Source organism: Mus musculus, chromosome X (assembly GCF_000001635.26).
Source record: "Mus musculus strain C57BL/6J chromosome X, GRCm38.p6 C57BL/6J".
In the NCBI taxonomy this organism is placed as follows: domain Eukaryota; kingdom Metazoa; phylum Chordata; class Mammalia; order Rodentia; family Muridae; genus Mus; species Mus musculus.
Genome location: NC_000086.7, coordinates 140,806,247 through 140,823,352, shown reverse-complemented (window position 1 = coordinate 140,823,352; position 17,106 = coordinate 140,806,247). Strand labels below are relative to the sequence as shown.

At 44.7% G+C, this 17,106-nt stretch overlaps 1 protein-coding gene and 1 pseudogene across 1 annotated transcript; both read left to right on the top strand.

Annotated features, from left to right (window-relative positions):
• On the top strand, window positions 832–1,417 carry Gm7091 (predicted gene 7091; annotated as a pseudogene).
• On the top strand, window positions 9,920–15,046 carry Tex13b (testis expressed 13B). The gene is made up of 4 exons (NM_031381.2): window positions 9,920–9,981; window positions 10,231–10,715; window positions 13,185–13,352; window positions 13,646–15,046. Exons 2-3 carry the CDS (start codon window positions 10,263–10,265, stop codon window positions 13,290–13,292), a joined length of 561 nt encoding a protein of 186 aa, NP_113558.1. The 5' UTR covers window positions 9,920–9,981; window positions 10,231–10,262; the 3' UTR covers window positions 13,293–13,352; window positions 13,646–15,046.
• The last annotated feature ends 2,060 nt before the right edge of the window (window positions 15,047–17,106 follow it).

The window sequence follows — 17,106 nt, the reverse complement described above, 5'->3', positions numbered from 1 at the left end:
TGACGACGACAACACAACTCCTCCAAATGATTACAACTTCTCAGCTACTGAATCTAAAAATACCGAGAGGGTTGGAATGTCAGCAAAACATTTAGAAGCCTAATCACAAAAAAAAAAAAAATCAATGAATTAAAAATTGGTTCAAGAAAATGGATGAATGAAGTAAGGAAAATCAATTCACTAACTGCCCAGGAAATTCATCAAGGAAATTGAAATTAAAAAAAAATAAAACCCTACTAGAAATTAAATACTAAGTATGCCCCTCTCAGCCCCCCCGCAAAAAAACAAACAAACAAACAAACCCAAACCCTCTGTGACTAACATCACCAGTGAACCAGACCACACAGTTCAAGAAAGAGTATCAGGGACTGGGGTTAGAAAGATGATAGAGTTTAAGAGCACTTGCTGCTATTCCAGAGAACCCAAGTTTGATTCCCAGCACCCACATGGTGGCAACTAACCAGCTGTAATACCAGTTTGGGAGGATATAAGTTCGTTTTCTGGCCTCTGCCAGCATGGCTCTCATATGTACTGCACAAGACATACATGTCGGCAAAACACTCATACACGTGAAATTTATAAATTAAAATTTAACTTAAAATTTAATTAAAAGTTTAATTAAACAAAAGCAAGTAATGTAAAAGGAATCAGCACATATCTCTCAACAGTAATGCTAAATGTAAATGTCTTAATTCTTCACATAGGAATCACAAACTATTTGAATAAATTTAAAAATCAAGATCCAGGTGTTTATTGTCTATAAGAAGCACAGATTAGGGTCTCGCGAGAGCCGTCCCTCTTCCTAAGCCGGCTCTCCGTCAGGACCAAGCCATTTTCAGCTCGAGCGCCAGGATCCTGAAGCCCAATGGTGAGAAGCCGGACGAGTTGAGTCTGGCATCTCTCAGGCGCTGCTCGCTGCTCGAGCTGGAGATGAACTCCGATCTCAAGGCACAGCTGCGGGAACTCAACATCACCGCAGCCGAGGAAATTGAAGTTGGTGGTGGTCGGAAAGCCATCATAATTTTTGTACCAGTTCCTCTGCTTAAATCTTTCCAGAAAATCCAAGTCCGGCTAGTTCGTGAGTTGGAGAAAAAGTTCAGTGGCAAGCACGAGGTCTTCATTGCTCAGAGGAGGATTCTGCCCAAGCCAACCCCGAAAGCCGTATGAAAAATAAGCAGAAGCGCCCAGAAGCCGCACCCTGACAGCAGTGCACGACGCCATCCTTGAGGACTTAGTCTTCCCAAGTGAAATTGTGGGTAAGAGGATCCGTGTGAAACCGGATGGCAGCCGGCTCATAAAAGCTCTCTTAGACAAAGCACAGCAGAGCAACGTGGAACACAAGATCGGAACTTTTTCTGGTGTGCACAAGAAGCTCACAGGCAAGGATGTTAATTTTGAATTTCCAGAGTTTCAGCTGTAAAGAAAATGACTGAATAAAGTGTCATTCATAGAAGAAAAGAAGAAGAAGAAGGAGGAGAAGGAGAAGGAGAAGGAGAAGGAGAAGGAGAAGGAGAAGGAGAAGGAGAAGGAGAAGGAGAAGGAGCAGGAGCAGAAGCAGAAGCAGAAGCAGAAGCAGCAGCAGCAGCAGCAGCAGCAGCAGCAGCAGCAGCACAGATTAATGGGGAACAAAGGTTAAAGCAAAAAAATGGAAAAGCATGTATAAAATGTAGGAAGTTGAAGCTAAAAACAAGCAGGGGTAACTATAGTTCTAACAAAGTAGTCTTTAAGTGAAACTAAGACAAATATGATCATTAAATATTATAATGAGGGGTAATTCAATTTTATAAAACACTACTTCATAGAAGGAAAAACAGGTCCAGGTACAATAATAGTAGGTGATTGCAATATCCATTATCATTAATAGATAGACCAATACTCTTTATCATTAACAAACAGACAGTTCAAGACAAAATAAAATAAAATGAAATTCACAGTGAAACCCCAGAGTTACACTGCACCACAGATGAAAGAGACCTAAGCAAGATGTATACAGGACACTCTGCCAACAGCTTTGACATGCTTCTCAGCAGCAAATGGGGCCTTCTCTAAAAAGGATACAATCTAGGCCACAAAGAAAATACAAAAATTATTTCTGTCATTTATCAGATCATAATGAAATCAAACTTCAACTCAACAGCAAGAGAAACTATTAAATATATATAAATATCTGCATATTAAGCAATATTCTGGAATGATCATTGAAAATGAAATTAGAATTTTTAGAATACAATAGAAGAAGCTGTAAGAGGGGAGTTTGTAATTATGAATACTTAAATAACAAAATTTAGAAAGACTGTGTTGGATCCTCTGCCACAGGGATCCATACCAAAATAGTGCCCGGAGGGAGGGAGCCTCCCAGGGGTGCAGACAGGCCTGTGAGTACGGGTAGGACCACCACTGATGCTCAGAGGAACCCACTCAGAACCCTCAGGACACAGGAACCAAAGAGCTGCCTAGCAGGGGAGCCTTCCGGTTTCTGTCTTTGCCTGTAGCAGATCCTCTGCCAATAGCAGATCCTCTGCCACAGGACTCCATACCCAAATAGTGCCAGGAGAGCTCAGGCCCTTCTTAGAAGGGGAGAACAAAATACCCATGGAAGGAGTTACAGAGACAAAGTATGTAGCAGAGACTGAAGGAAAGGCCATCCAGAGACTGCCCCACCTGGAGATCCATCCCATCAAATACAGACACTATTGTGGACGCCAACAAGTGCTTACTGACAGGAGCCTGATATAGCTGTGTCCTGAGAGACTCTGCCAGTACCTGACAAATACAGAAGTGAATGCTCACAGCCAACCATTGGATTGAGCACAGGGTCCCCAATGAAGGAGACAGAGAAAGTACCCAAGGAGCTGAAGGTATGTGCAGCCCCATAGGAGGAACAACAGTATGAACCAACCAGTACCTCCAGAGCTCCCAGGAACTAAACCACCAACCAAAGAGTACACATGGAGGGACCCCATGGCTCCAGCTACATATATCGCAGAGGATGGCCTTGTCAGACATCAATGAAAGCAGAGGCCCTTGGTCCTGTAAAGGCTGTATGCACCAGTATAGGGTAATGACAGGGCCAGGAAGTGGGAGTGGGTGTGTTGGTGAGCAGGGGGTAGGGAGTAAGGCATAGGGGGTTCTTGGAGGGGAAACCAGAAAAGGGGATAACATTTGAAATGTAAATAAAGAAATATCTAATAAAAAACTTGCGATCTTGAAATAAAACAAAAGAAAAAAACAAAACAAAAAAAGACTATATTATCCCCCACCGCTGTAAAATCCAGTTACTATACAAACAGAAATCACATGATTATTTTAAAATATTGTTTGAAAGGCTTTTTGATAAACTTGATAAAAGCCCTGAGAAACTAGCAATAAGAGAAAAACACCCCAACATAATATAATATTATGCTAAGAAAGGGAAAAAATGGGGAACATTTTCTCTAAAATGAAAAAGGAGACGAGGGCGCCTATTTTCTCCATTGTTATTCATTTACTGCTTGAACTTTTATCCAGAGAATTTAGACAAGAGAAATAAATAAAGGGGATACAAATAGAAAGGGAAGAAGTCAGTTTACTCTTACTTCCAAGAAATGAGTCCATACTTAAAAGTCCATTGGGATAGATAATATTGTGAACTTGACAGGACCTACAGTTACATAGGAGACAAATTTCTACATATGTCTCTGAAGGAATTTCTAGATTGGGTTAATAGAGGTAGATACACCCTAATGTGTTTGGCATTATTCTATGTACTGGGATCCTGGGGGGAAGTGAGCTAAGTTTCAACATTCATCTATTTTTTTTTTTTTCCTGCTGGCTGCCTCACTTTCTGGTCACTATAATGTATTCTTACCATGATGGACTATACCTTTGAATCATAGGCCAAAATAAACCATTCTGTTCTTAAGTTGCTTTTGTTACAGCAATAAGAAAAATAACTTTTATATTCATGGATATTAAAAGTTATTGGATCTGCCTGCCCCTAGAAGCATTGAGCTGACCACCAGACCAGCACCAGGGAGCTAGACTAAGATAACCACCAGTCAGGCACTGCACAGACAGGGGTGGGGGGGGCAGGCAGACCATGCCCGAGATGACCCAGTGTCATAATGTACATAGCACTCCTGAGACCACTTCTGAGATGACCGCAGACATTCAGAGACCCTGGGTGCCACTAAGAGGAACAAGTAAGTGGTGGAGAAATGGAATGGAAAAGAAAGAGAAAACAGAAGGCTATGGGCACAATGAAGAGAGGCAGAACTGGAGACTCAAGGGTAGTGAGGAACAGCCTGATGTGAGTGGCAGGTAATGTTGGGACCATATGTTTCTGGTCTGGTCTGCCACCCAGGGACATACATGTTGATGTCTGAGGGCTGTGCAGAACTGGCCCCGCCCTTCATCTGGGCATAATTTGAGAGCTGTCCCTGGGAGCATGAAAGCAAGAGAGCTGACCCCACCCCTAACCGGCTGCCGTGCTGAGGCGAGTATGCTCTGTGTATTGAGGGAGTTGTAAGTGAAGTGGTCCCCAAGTAAAAGAACATGGGAGAGCTGGCCCTGCCACCGATCTTCTGTGTGGTGGCATGAATTTGGGAGAGATAACCTCCTTTCCCCTCACCACTTCTAGCAGGAAAGAGACCTGGCCCTGGGGTCATAAGAGCAAGAGAGCGGCCCTTGCCCCTCACCAGCGGCACCCCGCATGAGAGTGGGTCCTGCACCCAACCTAGGCACCACAGTAGAACAGACCCTGCTAGTGAGGGCACCAGTTATCTGGGTCCCAAGGGCATCAGCACAAGGGAGCTGGCCCTACAACTTGTCTGCTTTGTGGAGACATGGGCAAGGGAGAGACGATTCCCAACCCCCAGCCCTCATCCCTTGTCACCTATGGCAGGTGGGAAAGCTAGCCCTGGGGTCATAATAAGCAAAGGAGAGCTGGCCCTGTGCCTCACCAACTGTGACACTCAGGAGAGTGGGCCCTGCATTTCACCTGAGCAGCAGGGTAGATCTGGCCCTGGTTGTGTGGAATACCCATAAACTGCCCCCAGTGGTGTGAGAGTGTGAGAGCCAATGGGCTGACCAGTTCAAATACCTCTCAGGCCCAGACCCGGGGCTTTGAATTGTATCACCCTAACATCTACCCCATTGATGAACAGCTGGAATGCATGAAGGGGCCAATTCTATAGATCCAAAACTACAGGATATCCATGACACAGAACAACAACAGGATACCCAATGGTCCCAGTGAGATTCCAATATTAATGGAGTAGCACAAACCAGAGGCCTTGTACCAGACCAAGGAGTCATTGCACTGAACATTTGCAAGCAAAGAAATGTGGACAAAAGAATACACTGTGAGACACACGGTGATAGGCTACAGCTCCCACAATGCTATTTTTTCTCTTTGGGGGGGGGGCAAGTTGTAAGTGTGAAGGGTGGGTAAGAAGAGAGGGGGAGACGAGTGGGATTGGGATGTGTGATGTGAAATTCACAGAGATCCAATAAAAAATTTTAAAATATATTGGACCTGACAATCAATTGCAGTCAAATAAAATAACAACAATGCAAAATGTGAAAATTAGTTTCTGAATAGTAATGAACATATTGAGAAAGAAATCAAGAAAACAATTCAACTCACATCCCAAAAGGAGGAAGGGTGTCAAGCAAGGAACAAAGGTAACCAAGGTATTTTTTAAAGCTTCAAAAAACTGAAGAAATTAAAGGAGATATTAGAAGAAATGAACATTAACTTGCAGAATTAATACTGTGAAAATTGTTAATTACCAAAAGTAATCCACAATGCAAACCCCATTAAAATTCTAATCGTCTTTCTCAGAGAAACAGAAAACACAATGGTAAGGTTTATTATGGCAGCACAAAAGATCTCAGATCGACAAAATAATTCTGAGCAGAAAGAGCAATGACAGAGAAATCATAGTACCAGGTTTCAAATGATACTGCAGAGCCATACATACTATCAAAACCAGACTGATGCTAGCACACAAACAGGCACATAGACCGATGGAATAAAAAAAATACACAATTTAAATGCACATAGCCACCTGGTTTTCAAATATCTCCGAAATGTGTAATGAAAAGATAGCCTCTTCAACGAATGGTACTGGAGAATCTGGATGTCCACATGTCACAAAGTGGAAAAACAAACAAGCAAACAAACAAACCCAGTTATCTCTTATCCTGCAAGAAAACAGATTTAAAGCTGGATCGAAACCTGAATATAAGACTTCAAAACCTTGAACCTTCTAGGAGAAAATAGGAGAAACACTTCAAGTTATAGGTATAGGCAAGGACTGTCTGAAGAACATTCCAATAGTCCTAGATATAAGAGCATGGACAGAAAAAAATGGCATTGCAAGAAATCAGAAAGCATATACAGAGCAAATGAGACAACACAGTAAAGAAAAGCAAGAAAAGATTTAACCTTTCTATGGTTGACTATAGTTACTATATATAGTATATAAAAATCTCAGACTGTCAAACATCAAAAATGACATCTAATCAACAAATAAGCAAGTTCTTTAAGTAAAAATTACAAGTAGATATGAGGAAAAACTTTCAACACGCTTAGCCATCAGAGAAATGAGAATCAAAGCTATACTGAGCTACTAGAGAATGTGGACACAGTAACAAACACAATCTTAGTGCAAACAACTATAGAAAGTAGTATAGAGGCTCCTTAAAACACTAAAAATAGAAATATATTCTATTATATCTGACACTAAAGTTAGTATATAACAGAGATACCTGCACATTCATTTTTATTAAGACACTGTTTACTATAGCTAAGTCTTGGGGTTAGCATAGATGTCCACCAACAAAAAAGGCATAAGGAAATTATATATACATATATATTATATAGGTTATATTTATTAAATGAAGTTTTATTCATCCATAAAGAAAAATAAAATTGTTGGGCTGAGTATATATATATATATATATATATATATATATATGAATGATATACATGTGTGTGTGTATATATATATGTATATATGTGTGTATATATATACATATACATGTATATATATATATATATGAATGATAGGACAAAGTAGAAGGGGTACTATACTATCTGAGGAGCTGAAGGGGACAAGTAAGAGGGACAAGAAAGGATAATCAGGGCACAACTATGAGCAAAGTACAAAATATAGACATGAAAATGCCATAATAAAAAACCCATCCTTTTACATAATGAATATATGTTGATAATAATTTTTAAAAGAATATTTACAATTATCTGATATTATCAGGAAAATTCTCTTTTCTTCTATTTGGGAAAATAGAATACATCTTCACATCAACTTAAAATAATGTGTGTGTGTGTGTGACTGTGGGCATGGGCTTGCCATGGCTGTCTGTAGGTTAGAAGGTAATCTCCCATAGCCCTCCTCATGCACATCTTGAGACAGCATCCCTTGCTTTGCTGTCGACAAAGCCAGACTTCTGAGTCACCTGTCTCTGCCTTCCTTCTACCCTCAAGAGCAGAGATTACAGATGTCACTCACCATATCTGGCTTTCGTAAGTTCTGTAAATTCAAAACTCTGGTCCTCCTGTGTGGCAGCTGCTGCTGCCCGCTGAGCCACAGCTCCAGCCTCTAAACATTTTTATAACAACAAAAATCTCTTTTAGAAAATGCTCTAAGCTGGGCAGTGATCCTAGCACTCACGAGGCAGAGGCAGGTGGATTTCTGGGTTCGAGACCAGCCTGGTCTACAAAGTGAGTTCCAGGACAGCCAGGGCTATACAGAGAAACCCTGTCTCGAAAAACCAAAAAAGAAAGAAAGAAAGAAAGAAAGAAAGAAAGAAATGAAAGAAAGAAAGAAAGAAAGAGAGTGAGAGAGAGAAAGAGAGAGAGAAAGAAAGAGACAGAGAGAAAATGTTCTAGCCAGGCTTGGTACTGCACACATTTAACCTAGCATTTCAGAGGCAGAGGCAGAGGCAGAGGCAGAATGATCTCTGTGAATTTAAGGCCACCCTGGTCTATATAGAGAATTTTAGGCCAGCCAAGGCTACATAGTAAGACACCCAGCCACTCTGTCTCTCTCTCTCTCTCTCTCTCTCTCTCTCTCTCTCTCTCACACACACACACACACACAAACACACACACACTCCACACCACCTGATATTCCTATTGCTCAAAGAAAATTACTACTAAAATATCATACGATAGTCCAGATTTTTCTTTGTTTTATTGCTGTTAAGACAGGGTTCCTCACTGCACAGGAAGACCAACCAGTTGGACCTAGCCCCTCCACCCCAATGTAACAGATGTGCAGCTCGGTCTTCATGTGGGTCAGGAACAACTAGGGCTGGGGCTGGCTATTTCAAAAGCAGTTTCCTGGCCGTGGGATATGTTCTTCTAGCTCGGTTGCCTTGTCTGGCCTCAGCAGGAGAAGAAATGCCTAGCCTCACAGAGACTTGATGGGGGGTGGGGGGATGGAGCAGATACCCAGGGGACAAGAGGAAGGAGGACATGCGGAAGGAGGAAGGGATTGTGGGAGGGGAAGATCTGGAGGGAAGGCAGTGACCAGGAGGTAAAGTGAATTTGAAAAAAAAATCCTCATCAGATTCCGGAGACGTTGGATGAGTAAAGTTGTATTCACTGTGAATTACCCAGTCTATGCTTCTTAAATAAAACCGGAAATTGACTAAGGAAAAGAGAGAGAGAGAGAGAGAGAGAGAGAGAGAGAGAGAGAGAATGTTCCTCTGTTCCTCGGCATAGACCCAGCTATGTTGGAGCTCACTCTGCAGACCAGACTAACCTCGAACTCAGAGACCCACCTGCCTCTGCCTCCCGAGTGTTGGAATTAATGGCGTGCGCCACTGTGCCTGGCGAAAGTTAGAGGTTTTTAATAATGCATGCATATCTATTTTCTTTATAACAAATGAAACCAGACAGAGAACTTTTAATTCACTCTCCCCTGACCACCATTTTCAGCCCACCTTCCCAAAATAACAAATGCATGGCATTTACACTCCCCTTCCTCATTTCTCTGATCAATCTGTCTGTCTGTCTATCTTTCTACCTATCTATGTTTATGGGTATTGTGTCTGCGTAAACGTCTCTATACCAGAAGAGGCCACTGGATCCCACAGGACTCCGGTGGCTTACAACTATCTAACTATACCGTTAGATAGTTGTAAGCCACTGGAGGAGTCAGGACTTGATCTCAGCACCTCTGCTTGAACGCGAGAATGGCCAGTGTTCCTAACTGTGGAGCCCTCTCGCCAGCCTCCTCACTGAGTATTTTAACAGACACAGAAGTCCGTCCGAGGTCCAGGTAGCATTGCTTCCTGCCCGATCTTGGAGAGCTTTGGTAGTGAATGGAAGACAGGAAAGGGACCCGTTTACGGAACTGCCAGATGGAGAGGGTGCTTGCGACACTGACTGTGGTGGGCATGTGAAGGTGGAAGGTGCTTTGTTCGGGGTAAAGAAATGTCCACAGATTACTATGGTGGACTATGGTAGAAGGGCTTACCCTGAGACTATGCCCTCTTCCTTGGGTACTGCCAGAAAATCCTGTGTGGCTGGAGTTTGAGCTCTGGAACATTCCGGCCATACAAACCGGGTACCCGCTGGGACAAACCACTATACTTGGGGGTATGTCTTTGGAAACTTGCTTTTAGATGGTTACAGATTTTTTTTATAGTTTCTTTTTTCTTTCTGTCTTCAATGGGTTTCAACAAATAGTTGTTTCTCATTTTTTGTTTGCTTTTTTTTCTGGTAATTAGATGTCGCTCCCTACACCTGACATCCTCTCACGCCCCCCGCCCCCCTTGCCAGTCCTGGAAGTTGGAACAGTCCAAGAGTAAACCTCGCGAGACTTTGAGACTTCCGATGAGACTTGGCCTTCGCGCGTTTTTTTTTTCCACGGCTGCAGTCGTCTTCTGTCTTCTTGGGTGAGAGGCAGTGCGGTCTTGTGTTCCTGTCACTTCTGTCGCCCTTTGGTTTCAGGACTGCTCATCTCACAGGTATGTTCGGCTTATGCTTTCTTTGGTCGCTAGCCTTCAGAGAGGTGAGGCCTGGTTTGGTTTTTTGGGGTTTTTTTTGGGGGGGGCTGGGGGAATCGTGGGAGGGACAGGTCCCGGGGAGATGGAAAGTCTCCCGAGGAACAAAGTGGCAGGCAGGTGACAGGGGAAGGGCGAGCTAAAGAACTGATGGGAGGCTGAAGTTCCCTCCGGGGGCTAACGAGGACCTACGGCAGCTTTTGTTCTTGCCAGGGCCAGCCAAGCCCCTAGAGCACTCAGCCATCATGAATTGCGAGGATGTCACCACCGGGTTCCGCCATGCCAGGGTGTTAATGTTCATCAACGAACAAATGGCCAAGCACTCCAGAGGCCCGGAGTTCTACCTCGAGAACCTGACCCTGTCCTGGGAGGAGGTGGAGGAAAAGCTCAATGTCCTCCTGGACGGTACCGAGGTGCCTCGGGATGTTCAGGAAGCCTGTGCCTGGAGCAGCCTGGCCCTGGGGGTTCGCTTCGCTTTCAGGCAGGGCCAGTTGCAGGGGCGCAGAGTGCAGTGGCTGCACGACTTCGCCAGCCTGCACAGGTCAGCGGCGCATGCCCTGGCATTGGACCTGAAGAAGCTCACCGACCAGCACGAGATAGAACGCAAGGAGGCGGCCTACCAGCTTCTTTTGGCCCACACTAAACTCGCAGAGGTGCAGAGAGAGCGAGACCTGATGAGACTGAAGCTACTACACGCAGTAAGATTACCTCCTAACCCAGTCTTATTTCCACCCCTACATCCGTAGCCCAGTCCGCCCCAACACCCATACCCCAGTCCACCCCAACACCCATATCCCAGTCCATGCCCACACCCATACCCCAGTCCACCCCAACACCCATACCCCAGTCCACGCCCACACCCATACCCCAGTCCACCCCAACACCCATAGCCCAGTCCACCCCAACACCCATACCCCAGTCCACCCCAACACCCATAGCCCAGTCCACGCCTACACCCATACCCCAGTCCACGCCCACACCCATACCCATACCCCAGTCCACCCCAACATTCATACCCCAGTCCACCCCAACACCCATACCCCAGTCCACCCCTACATCCATTCCAGGAATGTGTTTCAATTCTGCTCACTTCTCCCCAGGAGCTGAGGGCTGTTCCAGTTGCACAGATGCCAATCATGACTAGTGTCCCTGCAGCTGTTGTTCCTCCTGCTGTAGCTGCTGCTGCTGCTGCCGCCGCTGCCACTGCAGCCGCCGCTGCAGCTTCAGCTGCTGCCGCTGCTGGAGGAGCACAGACAGGGCCAGAGATACAAAATGCAGGAGAGAAAGAAGAGGTGACAGCTAGTCAAAGCGCAGAGTGTAAACCAGAGGAGATGGAAGGGGTTCAAGCCGTGGCTGCCACTAGGGCATCCACGTGGGCGATGGAAGAAAGCACCCCGGAGCATCTTGGAGCTATGCAGTGGAAAACTTATCCCCGGGGCTTAGAGGGGCAGGAGGAGGGGGAAGGCAAATCTATGGGAACACCCACATGTCCTGACTCCAAGCCATTGGGGTCCGGGTGCGGGTCGGAAGGCTCCCCACAACCTGTTACAATCCAACTCCCTGTCTCATTTACATACTCATATGAAAGCCCCTTCCCTGTCACATCCACTCCATCCCCACCACTAAGCACAGTCACAGAACCTCAGATGCCTCCCTACTTCATGGCCACTGATATGAATATGTCCGAAACTGAGGGCCCAACAGTGTACCTCCAAGATCCCCCTAAAGACAGTCGTGAGAGTAGACCCCCGCTGCAGAGAAAAGCATCATTTTGCACACCGGCGGGTTGGGATTGCCCTTGGTGTAAATCTATGAATTTTTCAAGGAGGGATTCTTGCTTCCGCTGTGGGAGGCGAGGCTGGCAGCCAAAACCTCAGTGAGTTTTTTTTTTTAATGTGATACAGAGCAGAAATCGCTCAAAGGGGAGGAAGTCGGTTTTCAGAAGTGGGAAAAGGGGAGGGGGCTTTGTGGGAGTGGAAAGGGAGGGATGGGATGGGTACAGACAGGTGCGGGAGGGACAAGTTTTGATGATTTCTTTTGTATTTCAGATTGTTTGCATTTGAACTGCTTCAGGGAGTGTGTGTGCATATGTATATCACCTGGTAGAGCTAAATACACAGTACACACACCTAAGCTGTATGTACTGTATATTTAGAGATATAGTGGTTATTCAACCCATTCTGAGCCCAGATTTTTCAGGCTGGAGGATCTAAACAGCTGAGTAGTGGGTAGAGTCAGTGGCTCACTGGAAGTTGGGTCCAGGGTCATAGCCAGTGATAATGGAGGTACACTCCACTCCTGGTCCTGGCTAATGTAGGGAACAGAATCAGCTGCTTTCCAGACCTTTTTAGACTGGTACTAGGAGGAGACTCCAGAGAGCTGACAAATATAAAGAGACACAAAGGAGTTGATCAAATGGCTTCAGAGAACTCAACTCCTTTTTTTTGTTTGTTTTGGTATTTTTTTGGCTTTTTTTGTTTTTGTTTTTTTTTGTTTTTTTTATTTTTGTTTTTTGTTTGTTTGTTTGTTTGTTTTTTTCGAGACAGGGTTTCTCTGTGTAGCCCTGGCTGGCCTGGAACTCACTCTATAGACCAGGCTGGCCTGGAACTCGGAAATCCCCCTGCCTCTGCCTCCCGAGTGCTGGGATTTACTTTTTATTTTCTTTGCAGCTGTATTACATAAAGGTCCGTGGTTACCTAGGTCACTTCTCTGTAAGTTAACAAGTAGTGTTCTGAGCAACTAGATCATTCTCGTACCAGTTAACTTTTTTTTCATATCTTGATTTTCTTAAAAAAAAAAAAACAACAACAACAAAAAACAAGGGCTCATATGGCCTAGATTGGCCTCAAACTCACTATGTAGCTGACTCCAGATCCTTTTGCCTCCACTTCCTAAGTGTTGGAATTGACAGGGCAGTTGAACAAGCGGATAGCAAACAGTGGTAACTCCTTTCTACCAAGGCCGCAGGAATAAACTGAATAGGACACTCATGATCTGAAGGAATTCTATTGCCAGAAATAGCTCAAACCTGGGGGGATTGTTCCCAGGAGTGAACTGGATAGGAGACTTGAATTCTGAGAGAGAAATATCACAAGAAAGTAAACCATTAAATGAGACCTGGGATAAATTAACCTCAGGTTTATGCTTGACTCAAATGAACATGACAGAGATTTGCCACCCATATGAGAGTTGTGCGAGACTACAGAGGATGCCAGCACCAGGTACAAGCAAGAATGTCTACAATTATACAGCCTCTTAACAGAAATCGTCCCTAGTCCCCAGAGGGCAGAACCAGAGACAGATCTGAACAGGAAACTTCTGCCAACTGCTCCAAGGTGAGTCAGCTACTGAGCGTGCACAGAGAGTTTGCCAGTCCACATGGATCAAAGCATAGTGCTAGCTAATGGCCTTCTCTGTTCCAACTTAGCATCATGCTAAACAGAGGAGAAAGTGGATTTCAAAGGCTCTTGGTGCATTCAGAGAGTAAAGTGGAACAGAACTCTATCTCAGAGGGAGGGCAGGGGAGGCGAAGGTGGGAGTGGTGGGGGTAAAATGTAGGAGGGGGATCAGTCTGGTTCGCTCACTTTCTGGCTATAAAGTGTGTTGAGAGGAACTGTATGTGTTTTAGTCCTCAGGTAGAAGGAAGGCGAAGGACTGTATCTGATCCGGACTGAGACACAACTGGAAGAGTCCTATCTCCCAGAGACTGTGAACCTGGAGAATACGAAGCTGTTGTGGCCCATGGGACACCTGTAGCATCAGAAATGTGACTTCGGGTTGTCTGTTATTGGTGAGGATACAGCTGCCTCCAGGATTGCAGGCCAGATCCCTGTCCTGCAATTTTTTGAACACTCTTTGGGCTTGCTTATCTCCCTCTACTGCAGGGTTTCCTAACCTCATTGCACTTGACATCTGGATTCGGATAGTTCTTTGCTGTGGGGTAGGAAGTCCTGTGTACTGTAGGCAGTGCGGCAAAACCAGAGTTGGGAACAACTAAGTTGGAAATTGAAGGCCTTAGCAGTGTGGACAAAAACTCAAATAGCCAAGGTCACAGAGGCTGAAGCTGGCAAAAGAAAAAAACAAAAACCACAGTTCTTTAAGACTGGTGTTTACTTTGGATCTTCAAGAAGTTAGGGTGGTGGCAGAGTAGAAACCAAACGGTCAGGACTGAGGGGAACCTCTACCCTCTACAACAGTAGTTTCAACCTTTAATGTTTCATCTCATGTGGTGGTGACCCCCAACCATAAAATTACCTTCACTGACTGGTACTTCATATCATACTATGATGAATTATAATGTAAATACCTGTGTCTCCCAAAGGTCTTAGGTGACCCCTGTGAAAGGCTTGTTTGACCTCCATAGGGGTCACAGCCCACAGGCTGAGAACTGCAGCTTTACAAGAACTCTAGGCTGCAAAGGGAAGGAGTACAGGAAGCGCCATGGATCCTACAGTGTTAGTTTGTCAGCTAGCCAACATGCTTGGCAAACTAGATTGGATAAAATCTCGAACATGGCGTTTAAACTCTGATAAAGGCAGTAAGAGTTAAGGTTAGGTACTTTTTGAGCAATTTCCTCAAAGATAAAACATTGCAACCTGCAGGAAAGCTCATGAAGACTCAGTAGTAGAAACGAGCCATTAAAGGAGAATGCTTTAAATGAAAGAAACAAGAAAAAAGATGGTCTTATATAGTGGATGGGAGGACTAGCCAATAGTATTAGAAGGAAAACAACACGATGAAAGGGACCATTGTTTTGTGTAAGATAAAAACACTTAAAGTTCTTAGGTATGTGCATGTATGCTCTATGTAAATATGTTACAAATTTATGTCTATAAAATCTGTATTTCAGTAAGCATTGAAAAGATATGGAAAAGATATTTAGTGAACAGGCAGGGAACAGAAGGCAGTGTGGTATGGGGGGTATAGAACAGAATACAGCCAAGTTTGAATAAAAGGTTTTTCTTTATGTACTTCTGTGTTTTGAAAGTAATAAGGTGTTTACAAAAATAAAAGTTATTTACCCACTTGAGTTTGAAAAGGCTAGTTCTTCTTTAAGGATAGGAGAAAATGACAGCAGATACTGAGATCTGGCAAAAAGGTGACATTCCAGGGGTTGGCAGCTGTGTGTGTGTTTTGGGGGGTGGATGGGTGGGTGGGCGGTGGTGGTGGCAGCGGCAGCAGTGGCAATGCACCTGCAGATGAGTGAGGTCAGGAGCCCCGGGAAGTGAACAGATTTCACCTTAGGGTATTTATGAATTTAAGAATAGGACAAGGACGGAAAGAAAAGGAAATGGTGAAACTGGATTGCTCTTCTGGGACCCAAGAAGGGTACCGAACACAAAACTTAAAAATTTATCACTCTCATTTTAGCAGGAAGAACACATATTCAAGGAGAAAAGGCAAGAGGGATGAAAGGAGTTGTCTGACTCATTCCTCTGCAGTGAGGGCTTGTAGTATCTCCCCTTGTGCTGTTCAACAGTAGATAGATAAACTGAGTCCTGGCTATATTTTTTGGGTTCAATCTTCTAGAGTTGTAATGTCTGATTGTAGGGCAATAGACCATGAGAGGAAGCCTGGTCCTTCGCTGAGCTAAAGGCTTGAAGCCCCAGAGACCCTGAAGGGGGGATGGTAGGAGCTTTGCCTGCTCCTGGCACTAGGCTCCTGTCAAGTATCTGTAGCCATCCCCCATAGATTTGAGGCTGTCAGTCACATAAGGGCAAATGCCCCAAGCTCTTCCACATATAGATGAGGCATCCCTAACATCTCAGACTAAGACAATAGGAAAAGAGACTGTGACCACAGATCACAAAGGCTCAAGACAGAGATCGCCATACTAATGAGGTACCAAGAGTCCTGGAGAGCATTGCCAATAAGCTTCCCCTCCCAGACATTCCTTCCTGCAAAAGGTATTTAATCTCAGGCCCACCCTGAGAAATGAGGTATGGTTTTACAATCCACTTTTTACCATGACAATAAAAAACTCAGATCAATGGACCCTCTCTTTTCATCAAGGTCAGCCCTAGGGAGCCACAGAGAAGGCCTTCACCTACAGAGCCACAGTCTACTCTCCCATAGAAGGCCTCTCTGAACTCCCAGCCACAACCACCACCAAGCCTGCCACCCATCAAGCCAAGAATAACAATCACAGTGGGACTAGCCAGAGCTTCCCTTTCCCTCTCCGCACAACCCCTGCCTCAAGCTAGCTAGACCCAGCCAGTGGGCCCCAACTCCCTCCTCAGCTCTTCCACAACTCCCAGTGCCTGGATGTCTAAGAGCCCAAGAACAACACAGCTCTTGCCTCCTCGAAGGTCTGGGAATAACCCCCAACCCCCACAGCCAGCTCTGCCTTTCCCACATCTCAGAATGCACTTTTCTACCCCAGAGTGGTGCCTCAGGGCTTCCCCACAGCCCAACGGAGCCCTGGTGGAGCCCCAGCAGAGGTGTGGGATAAGTGCAGTCAAACTCCCAAGTTCTGCCTCCTCGAGCTGCTGTGCCCAGTGGCAGAGCAGATGCAGGCCAACACAATCCAACCCCTGGCTTTATCTTTACTACCTTAAGACTTTAAAGCAAACTTGAAGTTCCTGATTTTGCAGTTTGAAGTACACTGTTCTTGACGGAGCAGGTGTAGCTGAAACACTGACAAATTGTGCAACTTGAAGGATCTAAAGGAGACGAAAGGGTAAAAGTAATTTAAGAGGCTTCTTGTTAGAAGCTTTCCTTCCTTTATGCCACAAAAGTATTAATTTACCTCTTAAAATTCACTCTGTCTTGCACATAAAGAAAGTAAAGACAAAAAAAAAAGGTTAAATGATTTGGTCAGGGGCATATAGGTAGGGCAACCAGTCTGACTCCAAGATCACACTATGTGCCAAGGTGAGCATTCAGTAACTCCACGAGAAGCATTGTAATCACTCTTATACTGGGAGAGCAAGTGACTTCCCAACAACCTTTTACTATATATAACACTTTTTAACATTTTTGTATATGGTGTATGTATGTTTTCGCATGTGCTCCCAATTAGGAGGTATACATGCCCATAAATACCCATGCAGGTGGATACCAGAGTTCAAAAGTGAGTATGTTCTTCTG

Bases quoted from the DNA above. Each gene is read 5' to 3' on its own strand.
- Tex13b (NM_031381.2), top strand. From the start codon at position 10,263: ATGAATTGCGAGGATGTCACCACCGGGTTCCGCCATGCCAGGGTGTTA. The intron at 10,716-13,184 runs GTAAGATTACCT...TGAACATGACAG, and splicing joins GACTGAAGCTACTACACGCA to AGATTTGCCACCCATATGAG.